The sequence below is a fragment of the Onychomys torridus genome, chromosome 1 (assembly GCF_903995425.1).
Source record: "Onychomys torridus chromosome 1, mOncTor1.1, whole genome shotgun sequence".
NCBI lineage: Eukaryota > Metazoa > Chordata > Mammalia > Rodentia > Cricetidae > Onychomys > Onychomys torridus.
The window spans coordinates 86,963,685-86,976,172 of record NC_050443.1 but is presented as its reverse complement, the minus strand read 5'-3'; the positions used below and the strand labels follow the sequence as shown (position 1 = coordinate 86,976,172).

Genomic DNA, 12,488 nt, shown 5'->3' with positions numbered 1-12,488 from the left:
TGAATTGGACAAGGCAAAGCAACAGAAGGAAAGAGCCCTAAGAGAAGGCATAAGAATCAGAGACCCGGCGGCTTGGAGAGATGGCTTAGCATAGGACCCGGGTTAAATTCCCAGCATCCACATGGTAGCTTACAACTGTCTGTAACTTCAGTTCTAGGGGACCCCACACCCGTGACAAAGCAGCAATGCACATAAAACAAAGTTAAATTTAGAAAAGAAAGAAAGAAAAAGAAAAAGACTCAGAGACCCACTTGTTCACAAACTCAGGAGTCCCTCAAAGCTCTAAGCTGAAAGCCATCCTATATATGCAGAAGACCTGGTACAGACCTGGGTCGGCCCTGCGCTTGCTGCTTGACCTGTGCTTAGTGGAACAAGAGGGCCTTGTTCTCCTGGTGCCCACCTTTCATCCCTCTGGCGCTTACACTCTTTCTGCCTCATCTTCCTTGGGGTTCCCTGAGCTCTAAGGGGAGGAATTTGATGGAGACATCCCATTTAGAGCTGTGCATTGCAAGGACTCCCTCTCCGTATAATGTCTGGCTCTAGGCCTCTGTATTTGTTTGCAAAGATTATTTTTTTATGCTGGTGTTTATAAAGTCTACTTACTAGTGTTTTGTGTTTTTTTTTTTAATCCTATACTGCCATTGGACTTTATTTCAGAGTAATGCCAGACACTGCCTCATAAAATACACTGGGGTTGCAGTCTTTTCTGGAAGAGTTTGTGTAGAACTACTGTTAATCCATAATCACTAGTTGAGTTGATCTGACCTACCTGGGGAATTTTTATGTTTTGGAATGTGTGTGCAGGCACATGTGTGTGGACTTGTAAGAATAAGTTGAATGTCTTTAATACTTTAAGTGAGCTTTGAAAGTAGTTTTAAAAGTTTTACATACTTCATACAAATGGGGTGTTAGAAAAAGTTGTTCATAATTTCCCTGCTTACTATCACATGAGGGAAGTGTGTCCTTCTCTGTCCTGATAATCTTCTCTTCCTCTCACTTCTTTTCCCTGTTCACTGTTCAGAGACTTAGAACTTTGACCTTTTCAAAGGCCTGGGTTTTGTTCTCATCGTTAGGTTGGCTCTGGTTACCTTAGTAAGCCTTGTTTGAACCTGGTCTCCTACAAGTCTTGTGCTCTGGATAGTAGAACACAAACTGTTCCTACCCATGTATGAACTTAGGATGTTCTTCCTGCTGATGCTTAGTGGCTTCTGGTTCTTCCCATGTCATCACTCAGCTACAAACATGAGTTTCCCTCTCCATGTCTCTGGAGTGTTTAAGTAAGAAGCCCTGTAGTTCTCAGCAAATTCTGACTGCCTTCCTTCTCTGAGCTCTCATGTCTGTTTTCTTAACTCAAGGAACTTGGGCCTCTTTTCCTTCTCATGGATTACTGTGGACACTTGTTCTGTAGTATTTGAAGATGTGCAGAAGACAGAAACAGATGTTTCAGCAAAGAGGATATTACAGATTGCAGATACACACATTAAAGTATATTCAACATGATTTTCCTCTTAGAAAACACAAATCAAACTTAGAATAAGATAGCTGGGTGTACCAGTGCACAACTCTAACCTCAGCAGAAGCAGAAGCTTAGGCAGGTAGATCTCTGTGAGTTTGGGGCCAGCCTGGTCTGTAGAGCAAATTACAGGCAAGAGGGTTACATAGTGAGACACTGTCTCAAAAAATAAATAAATAAATAAATAATAGAATAGGATGCTTCTCTACACCTTTCAGAATGACTGAAATAAGAAATTGCAGATTGGGATACAAAGAAAGTATTATGTATACATCAGTAGTGAGATATAAAAGGGAATGGACATGTATTAGTTACTTTTCTGTCTCTGGGACCAAATTACTTTCCTTGCCAATGGCAGGAAGACTTAGTGGAACATCCCATTTCATAACAGCGAGGGGCCAGAAAGTAGAGGAGTGGCCAGGGATCCATCCTCAGCAATCTATGTCTTCCAGCTAGGCTTTGCCTCCTCCACAGCCTCCCAAAATAGAACTATCAGCTGGGAACCAAACATTCAAAATATGAGCCTGTAAGGGACATTTTGTATTCAATCTGCAACAGGATGTTTTGGAAAACAATGTAGTAGTTTGTTAAAAAAAAAAAAAATCTAAGCATGTAAATACTGTGTAACACAGCAGTTGGAGCCTTGACATTTATTCCCAAGAAATGAGGACAGGGCATGTAGAACTTGGCATGAATATTTCTAGCAGCTTTATTTAATAGGTAAAAACTAGAATCAACTTGAATGTCCTTCAGCAGGTGAATGGTTAAATGGTGGTACATGTATTACATAGTATACCACTAAATAATAAGAAGAAATGAATTATTGATATATGCAGAGAATTATGCTGAGTGAAGGGTAGAAGCTTCTTCAAAAAGATATGATTCTATATGTATAATACTCTTCAAATGGCAAAATTTTGGGAATAAATAACATACTAGTAATTGCTAGAGGTTGAGAAGCGACATGCCAGTAGGAAGGAGCAGGTGTGGTCATGAAGGGCAGCAACATAAGGCAGCTTTGTGGATGGATACATTCTCTGCTATATTCTTTTCTTTTTGTGTATGTTGAATGCATGCATGTGTATGGGGTATGTGTTTATGTATGCACATTCACGTGTGTGTACAGTTAAGAGGTTGAGGTCAGGTGCCTTTCTTAATTACTTTCTACTTTATATATTAAGGCAGGAGCTCTTGTTTAAATCCAGAGCTTTCCAGTTTCACTAGTCCAGCTAGCCAGCTTATCTTGAGGATTCTATCTCTGCCTCCCAAGCATTAGAATTACAGACAGGTCACTCATGCCCTGAGGATTAAATTCCAGGCTTCATGCTTGCAGGACAAGTGCTCTTCCACTGGGCTATCTCCCTAGATCCTGTTCCACAAATGTAGCTATTTTGTATGGTGGTTTGAAAGAAAATGACCTCCAAAGGGAGTGGCACTATTAGGAAATATGGCTTTGTTGGAGTGTGTATGGCCTTGTAGGAGGAAGTGTGTCACTGTGGGGGCGGGCTTTGAGTTGTCCTATGCTCAGAATACTGCCTAGTCTGTCAGTCGACTTCTAGTCGCCTGCAAGATATAGGACTCTCAGCTATTCCTCCAGCACCATGTCTGCCTGCATGCTGTCATGATGATAAGAGACTGAACCTCTGAAATTGTATGTGAGCCACCCCAGTTAAATGTTTTCCTTATAAGAGTTGCCATGGTCATGGTGTCTCTTCACAGCAATGAAATACTATGCTATATTTTTATTCATGCTATCACTGGAAGAAACTAGAATAACATGGGATTTGTGTGCTTCTTATAACTATATGTCAATCTATACCTATCTCAAGATAAAAACGTTAATTTATTGAAGTGACACAAGAAGTTATAGCATAAAGGTTAATAGTAAAGCTTTCTATACATAAAACTTCCACCTTCTGTAGTTAAAATAGTGTAAGAATTTAAAGCTCACACTGGATAGCAAATACAGATGAAAACACATTGATGGGTATAATATATAAAAAGTTCTATGACTAATGCAGAAGTCACTGAAATTCAAATAAACAGTTCACAAGAGAAAAAATGCCACCAGCTGTAAAACCTGTGAGAATACTTCAGCCTCACCAATCATCAATGTTCTGGCTTATAAATCTGTATTGTACAACTTTATTCCAAATATTACTCCTTTCCCCATCCTTTTCTACCTGCCTTGTAGGTTGTGTTGAGGTCACATAGAATTTTAGCTGTGGTACTAACTTTTAGAGACACGTGCTTTTTCTGCTTTAAGAATCATTTAACCGCCAGGCAGTGGTTGCCATGCCTCCCAGCACTCGGGAGGCAGAGGCAAGCAGATCTTTGTGAGTTCGAGGCCAGGCTGGTCTACAAAGCGAGATCCAGGAAAGGTGCAAAGCTACACAGAGAAACCCTGTCTTGAAAAACCAAAAAAGAAAAAAAAAAAAAAAAAAAAGAATGGTTTAACCATGGTATTATATTCCATGCTACATTACCAATGATTGATTATTTTACAGTGCTAAGTCACTCTTTCCATTTTTCTATTCCTCTCTTCTCCCTTCCTTCCCTAACCTTCTCCCTCCATCCTTTTTTTTCTGAGACAGGCTCTCACTATATAGCCCAGGTTGATCTTGAACTTCCTAGTCCTCTGTCTCTGCCCCCTGATTTTAAGCATACATGGCTGGATATGACTTAACTACTTGCCTCCTCTCTACTATGAATTGAACTTACAGCCTTTGAACATAATATGCATGTTAGGCCAGTGCTTCACCACTTAGCTCCATCTGTAAACCATTTAAAAGGTTTAATGGGTCATGCTAAGTTGCCCAGTCTGGCCTTGAAATTGCCTTGCACCCTAGGTAGCCATGATCTCAGACTTGAGTAGCTTGCCACCACTTTCTTATATCTAGCTTCATAGTTACTGAATTTAACTTATGATGAATTTTTGTATGTGTCAAGACAATGACCTGCCACATTTTTGATGTTTACATGTTAAAGGATTGGTCCCTAAACTGACATTATTGGGGTGTGGGCCCTCAGAGGAAGTCCTTAGTTCATTGCGTGGATGCCCTCAAAGAGGACTGTGGTACCCTATCACTTCCTCTCTACTTTCTGGCCCAGGTAAGCAGTTTGGCTCTGCCTCTTCCTTCGGTTGCAATGTGCTGCTCTTGTCAGAGGCCTAAAGCAATGGGCTTCCCAGTCTTGGGTTGGACTCTCCAGAACCTTCAACCACAATAAACCTTTCTCTTTATGAGCTAATTATCTTAGGTGATGCAGTGATGTAGAGCTGACACATGCACTTGAAGCATTTTTACTCTGTATAAAGTGCCATAGGTCAGAATACTTGGATATCTATATGGCGTTTTCATCTTGCTGCTAGAAAATTCATGACCATGCCATTTTCCTTAAAAGTTGGAAAAATTCTTGTTCATTCTGTACTTTCACTTGACTGAAAACAAGAAAACTTTTTCTGGTCTGATCTCAGTAGGTAGCCTATTTTTAGTTAGCTGTTTGTTTTCTGTCTGGGAATTCATTTTCGTTTTGTATTTTAAATCTGAATTTAGTCACAGTCATTGGTTCTGTGTGTGTGTATACATGAATATGTTTTTACTTTTGCCCAGCAGTTAGTGAGCCTTCTGTCAGTAAATAGATGTTTTCTCTCATTTTTTATTAATGCTTTGATCTGTTTTCCTTTGCTTTCACAGTCTAGTAATTCAAAATGGGGTACAATGATCAACCTCCACAATTTCTCAGAATTTCCATCTCTTTGTCATTTGTATTTGTTACAGGAGAATTTTTTAGTGGGAACTTTTAATACTTGGATTTGTTTTTCAGTCATGTTTATCTTAATCTTGTGACCTTTATTCCTGGGAATAAATTTTTCATCTTGTGATCATGTCTTTCTGTTTATAGGAATTCTATTTATTGTTCTGTAGCCTCTTGGATGTCACTAGGGATAAGTTGACATGTTAAATCCATTCCCCGTGTTGACTATTGGTGGCTGATGTATAATTTGCTTAGTTTGGTTTTCATGTTTTGAACTGCTGTGTTTTTCATAGAAGCAGTGAATCTCTGTTGTTTGCTTATTTTTTTCCAATGAAGTTTTAAAGTATTATGTCATTTGACATGAGCTACTTCAGCATTCGGGTGGGTCATTAGTGATAGTTTTGGGTTTAACGTTAGTTTTCCCTAAGTATAAATACTTGTTTTTAGTTTTCCATTTATATGGGATATCTTCTTTTTATCCTTTTTCCTTCACTCTATGTATGTTCTTTGAGTTGAAATGAGTGTCTCATAGGCAGCATTCAGTTGGGCCTTTTTAATTTTTTTAATCTATTCAGCTATTCTGTTGATTAGAAAATTTAACTCATTTATATTCAGTGTAACAATTGATAGGTAAGGACTTACTAGTATCATTTAAATTTTTTATTACATTTATTTGTGTGTTTGTGTGTGTGTGTTCATATGCATGTGGGTGTACACCAGTGTGTGTATGAAGGTCAGAGGACAGCCTATTGAAGTTGGTTCTGTCCTTCCACTATGTTGGTCCTGGGGTTGGAACCTGGGTTGTTAGGCTTGGTGGTAAGGTAAGTGCTTTTACCCACTGAGCTGGTCTCAGGAGCCCCTGACTATTACTTTGATAGTTGTTTTCTGGTCCTTTTGTAGATTCTTTGTTCTTTTCCTCCCCATCAACCTCCTTTTGGGGTTAGATTTTGTTGTCCCCATTAACCCCCTTTTGTGGTTGGATTTTGTTGTTTTGTTTGTATCTTTAGGTGGCTTGCTTGAAGCCTGGATCTCCAGTGGATGACCTGGAGTTGGAATGGGCCACAAGACTGAGTCTGCAGAGGCTAAGTGTTGGGATGGGCCTGGAACCTTGAGTCTATAAGGTCTGGTGCTGGGGCAGACTAAGGTCCTATTTTGCATGAGAAAGCCTTATGAGCCTACTTTAGGTCCTGGGACTGTAAGGATCCATAAGGTGATCTGGAAGCTTGATGCTATGCATTGGTCTAGTGAAATGAACATGGGCCCTGAATCCTAGACCAGTGGAGATTAGCTTCAGGACTACACCATCAGTTGGTAAATCTGGAGCCTGTGTCTGCATGTAACAACTTGGTTTCTGACTTCAGAGGTATCTTGATTCTGGGCAGACCTAGAAGCTGTGGCTTGGGTTTGCTAACTGGTACAGGGCTAGTCTGAAACCCAAAGCTTGCTTGTTGCTGCGTGTACCTGTATCGTTTCTATGGGAGCCAATATCAAGATTGCTAGGTGTAAGCATTATAACTAGGGTCATGGGACTGCTAAACTTTGTGCTAAAGGAGGCCTGATGCCTGGGGCCATGGTGGCCAAGATGATCTCAATCCTGGGGCTGCTGGATTGGGCCTAGAGTTTGAGTCTAATTGTCTTCCCTCCTACACCAAAGCTGGTAGTCATTGAAAAGCAAAGGTAAGCTTTGCTCTTGGTGAAGAGTACAGGCAAGCAAATGGACTTCTCTTGAGAAGTCAGTGGTTGAGATCTAAGTAGCAAGCTCCTGCCCTGGGGTGGTGAAAGCCTTTGGTAGCTAGTGCAGTCCATTTTCTATTGCTATAACTGGATACCAGATGAGGTCACTTAAAAAGGACGGAGGCATATTTAGTTGATGGTTCTAGGAGTCTAAGAGCATGGTGTCAGCATCCACTTGGCATCTGGTCAGAGCCTGCTTGCTGTGTCATTGTATGCTAGAGGGCATCACATGGTCAGACAGGGCAAGCTTGAAATCTTCAGTTTTTCTTTTCATAAATCCAGGAATGCCATCATGAGGAACCTACCTTCAGACCTGAGTTAATCCCCTCCTAAAGATCTCCCCTCAAAATACCATTAACATATGACTTTGAGGATTGAGCTTCAACAAGGATTTTGAAAGTGACAAACACTCAAACCACTAGCACTCTGTTGAAAGTTGTCCTGGGAGTGAAGATTGCATGGGCAAGATTCTGATACTCACGTCAGTGCTGGTGGGGATTCGGTAAGAGGGAGTGTTCACATCTCTGTGAGAACTGAAATGTTATGTGGCTCTTCTGGAAAGTAATTTGGCAGAAGATACAAAGTCTTTTTTAATGACTGTTCTCTTTGGCCTACTCTCCATATTTCTAGAAGCCCATCTTTAAGAATTGGGGTAGGTCTCGGTTTATATTCAGAGCTCCTCACTGCCACATAGCTTACAAGGGGGACAAACTGGGAGGAATCTACTTGAATGTCTTATATAAGAATAGTGAATCATGTCAGTTGTATGACATGGAAAAATACCCATGACACACACATATTAAATGAAAAAGTATAGGACAACAGTACATACTCAACACGATCTTTCTTTATTAAAAAGGCAGGAAAATACTATCTATATAGATTTTTGAAAGCCAAGATAAATTACCAGCGATAGGATTCGAAGTGAATTGTTTTCTTTTTAAACTTGTCTGTAACTAAAATTAGTAGGAAAAATCTAACAAAATAAAGGCTATGCTACCCTCCTCAAAAATTCTGCCAAGTCTGAGTGACTTTCGTAATCAGAAATGTTGTGAAAATGTCTCTAGATACCTCACATTGTATCAAAAGATTGCCATTTTTTCACAACTGATGGACAAACAGTGGTGTCTGTTAGAGCTGACTATATGGTTATGTCACCATGCAAATGGATTTTGAATTCTCCAGCTCCCCACATTGTACGGTGAGCACTGCCATTGCCAGAACCAGCGTATGCGCTCCAGCGTGGCCCATCTGCTGCTCAGGCCGGGCTGGGCTGACACAGATTCATCTCGCTTCATTCCTTATTTGGCAGCATAGCCCTTGTAGCTGAGTTCAGTGCCAGTGTCACTCATTTCATTACCTGTTTGTTGTTTCATCCTTTTGTTCCATTTTGTGAAATGAAGATGCCAGCAATGGGAATTCTGACCCCGAAAATGCAGCTCTTGTCCTGTGGGGTCTTGGTCCTGTCTTGCTAACTTGCCCCTGCTCACTGACACTTACAGAATATTTTGGTTGTTTTGATAAGTAGGAAGCACCATGGTTTATTTTTCAAAGGATTTAGCATTCCTTTCCCCAGCCCCAGCCCCGACAGATTTGGGATCTGTTCCAAATAGAAACTGTAAACACTAGCCTTAAGCTAAGCCCTCTCCATCTGGTAGGGGTGCATTCTCTATGCTGAAGGCTCATGCTGTTTGCTTAATCTTCATCAGCGCTGCAGAAACATGAGGGGTGAGACTTACCTCTACCTCAAGCACCTTACTTAAGAAGGATTTTCCTCTGCTTTGGTTTGTATTTCAGAGCTCATAGGGACAGTCAGCCAGACTGCTAGGACTATTAGAACCATCTTAGAGATTTATTGAATGGATTTGTTAGAATAGGCTAGCTGCTGCCAGAGAATCCTCTCTGATCCTGATACTATTTTCGAAGATGCTCTTTCTAAGACTTCGTTTTACTTTGCTCTCTAGGTTACCCTGAAGAGACTTATCCAGTGTATGACCTTTCTGATGGTATCAAGCGTAGGCAAGAAACAATCCTGGTGGATTACCCTGACCCAAAAGAGCCTTCTGCTGAAGAAATAGCTGAACGGATGGGAGTGATGGAAGAGGAAGGATCAGAGCATTTGAGCTGGGATCATTTGCCCACTGACCCTGCAGCCCAGAAAGATAATTCTGTCACCCTGTGTGATCCTAAACCAGAATCATGCTCCTGCTGTTTTCATGAAGAGGAGGATCCTGCTGTCTTGGCAGAGAATGCTGGTTTCAGTGCAGAAGGCTACAGTGAGCAAGAGGAAGCCACCAAGGAAGACTGGCCCCAAGACTTTACAAATGAAGGGTTGGGGATCAGCACTGATAGTACACACATGGGTGGCATGTTGAGGAAGCGCAACCCCCAGAGTTTAGAGTGAAAGCAGCCTGTTTGATGAAGTATCCATTACTCTATTCCCAAGGTATCCTTCCTGAATTTCATCCATGGCCCTGTGCCCTCTACTTCCTTCTCAGTGTTCAATATCATAGTTCTTGGGCCACTACCATGGATATTATCTATTCTTCCTGGTGCTTGCACACCCACACCTGTCACCTTGTAAAGTAGACATTAGTGTGAACACAGGACAACATCACCTTTTTCTTCCTGCCTTTCCGCATCAGAGACACTAACTCATTAGGTAATTATACTTGGTTGATTGTGCTTGGAGGTGGTACCACCTATGCAAAGGTCTGACCCCTCATAGGAATAACAGATGGTTTACCTGTAAATGAGCATTACATTAGCAGATATTGGGGACTTAAGGTTTTAAGAATGAAGATTTTAGACTCTCAAATGCCTTATTCTTTGGGCCTTTTGAATAGGTTAGTAGTCTCCTGAGGAGAAGAGCATGCTCAATTGTGAGGATAAGGGGCCCAGCCCAGAAAGACAGCCTCCCCTCAGAGCCTTCTAGGTTAAGATACCCTGGCTCCTCTGGAGTAGCAGGCTATGAACACACAAGCCTATTTGGAGACCATTTTGCTTGTATATTGCCTTGATCCCTAGCTTCCTTTGTCCTTACTCTGTTGAACAGAATTGCCAAATCCAGAAGCACCTTTGTATGTCTGGTCGTCTGTGGCTAGGGGCTATTTGAGGCATAAGTACTAGTCTGTGTCCCACAAAGATGGAGTTTGAGGCTGTTGAAGCTACCAAATGGCCTCAGTATAGTGGTCCTTCCATGAGTTCAGGTGGCCAGGGAACCATGTCTTTGTGAGACAAGATGAAACCTGTGAATCCTAACAAGGGGGAGTCAGTTCAGTTACATGTGAGACCTACAAGCTGAAAGAAGGCATCTCCAAGGACATTCCCAGGCATGAAATGGGAAACTCAAAAATTAAGGAATCCTGTGAAGCTGGATACAGTCTTTAGAGTTCTATTGTGCATGGCATGAATATGACACCAGAAGACAGTTTTGACCCCTCAGGAGCATACTGACTGCCATCAGAAGGTATGGGACCACACGAAGCTTTATGTGTTAGTTGAACTAGAAAAGGCTCTGAAGATTGAGTCTAAAAATGCACTACACTGCATTGATCTTTGTATAGACCATTTGACTGCAATTGTGAAGAGTGCAGTTAATGTGCACTGAGGATAGTCTTGGCGTAACTAACACTAAGGGTAAAAAGCAATGTAAGTACTCTTGTTTTGGTAAATTATTTTCTGTGTGATTCCCTCATCCACTGTGTGAAGTTGATCTACGATGATAGGCCTGGGTTCTCACTCTTGTTCATTCATCAGATAGTTGTCTGTGCTGAGTACTTAGAAGACTGGATTTGTACCTGGAAGAGTTCCAGTTTAATATGGGAGCCTGACAGATGCACTATAGACTATAGAAGGCTCGAGATTGGGAATTCTTCTGGGTCCTGATCCTCTCCTGCAACTCTGGCCGTAGAATTTTGGATTGGCTCCTTAAGCAGTCTGAGCTTGGTTTGGGCATCTGTAAAGTGAGGGTAGTAGAACTCAGGTCTCATGGGGTTATAAGCTGTAAATGAACTAGTCAGTGTGCATAGGGCAGCCTGACTAGCTCATGCATAACAACGTATCATGTGATAGCTATTTTATTACAGTATGGATGGACCCAAAACTACAGGACCATGGAAGAACAGGAATGTTTTTGCCAAAGTACCAAAAATTTCAGAAGAGACACTGTGGCATTCTAAGAACATGGGCAAGGAAGAGAAAGGACATTTTAGCAGAAAGAGTGGGTTAGCAAGGACAGTAGAGTGTATATATAGATGGATATTCAGCTGAAAAGTGTTACAGAGTCAACTCTGTTATTATTGGGGACTAGCTATGGAAACAGTTCCTGCCAGAAGGACCAATCGCATATAGAAATATATTTGTCTGTATACACCTGAAACGTCAATGTACCTTTCAGTAATTTAGAATGTAGGCATTTGTTTATTCATTCATTCATTCATTTATTTGTATTTGTCAGAATAGTATCCTTTGGATATGATGTTTTTACATGTATATCCAGTCCAGGGGACTGGTTTTCATTGTGATATTCACTTCTCAGTATTAAAGGCTGCAGTCTTCATCAAGGCCTTTCCATTAGGTCTGCAGTGACCTCTGGGGCACTGTAGCAGTAGCTGGCCTGAGAAGCCACTGCACATCACCTAGAGCCATGCTTGGTGTTCAGCCAGAAGACCCCTTACCATGGTCATAGGAGGAACCCAGGACAGTGCCACATTACAATGCTCAGGGACTGGGTCTGGAGGTATGCTGAGGGGTGGAGGTGGATTTAACCTCTAGCAGTAATGGCCTATGAGAACCATGTTCTTTGTGCTTAGACATAGGTGATAATTTATGGTCTGCACTCACTTTGAAAAAGGGAACTTAGGTAACACACATGGCATAATTAGTATTTTCATATCACTGTGACAAAATATCTAACAAAGGCAACTTACTGCAGGAAGAGCGTATAGTTTGGCAGCAGGAGCCATGAGGACTGGTTCAGTCAGGGAGCAGAGAAAGATTAATGCTAGCACTTGGTTTGTTTGCCCTCTTTTATTCAATCTGGGACCCCAGCCAGTGGGATGCTACTGTCCACAGTGAAGATGGGTCCTCCTCAACTAAATCATCTTGTAAAGTGTCAGACAGGTGTGTTTCCGTGGTATTCTAAATCCCATCAAGTTGGCAATTGAGATTGACCATAGAGGCAACAGGTATAAACCAAGATCTTCCTGGACATGTGTTATACAAATTTAGGATTTTTTATCAACCTGATGACTAAACAAAACCCTTCCCCCTTTTAGAACATCTTGTATATGATCTTTCTTCCTCACAAAGGCAGAAGCTAGAGTCGTCAGGACATGGTTCAGGTAGGGAATGCTCTTAAGTCACATCAAAAAACACCTGAGTAGGGGCTAGAGATGGCTCAGCCATTAAGAGCACTGGCTGCTTTTCCAGAGGTCCTAAGTTCCCAGCCACCACATGGTGGCTCACAACCATTTATAATGGG

The 12,488-nt window shown here is 41.5% G+C and overlaps 1 protein-coding gene across 2 annotated transcripts in view; it reads left to right on the top strand.

The window, feature by feature from the left end:
• Ric3 (RIC3 acetylcholine receptor chaperone) overlaps positions 1-11,648 on the top strand; it is a 57,379-nt gene extending 45,731 nt beyond the window's left edge. For both annotated transcript variants that reach the window (XM_036196245.1, XM_036196235.1), the window contains exon 6: positions 8,968-11,648. In XM_036196245.1, coding sequence (XP_036052138.1) covers positions 8,968-9,407 — 440 coding nt within the window. In that variant the 3' untranslated portion in view covers positions 9,408-11,648. The remainder of the gene's footprint in view (positions 1-8,967) is intronic.
• Positions 11,649-12,488: the final 840 nt, after the last annotated feature.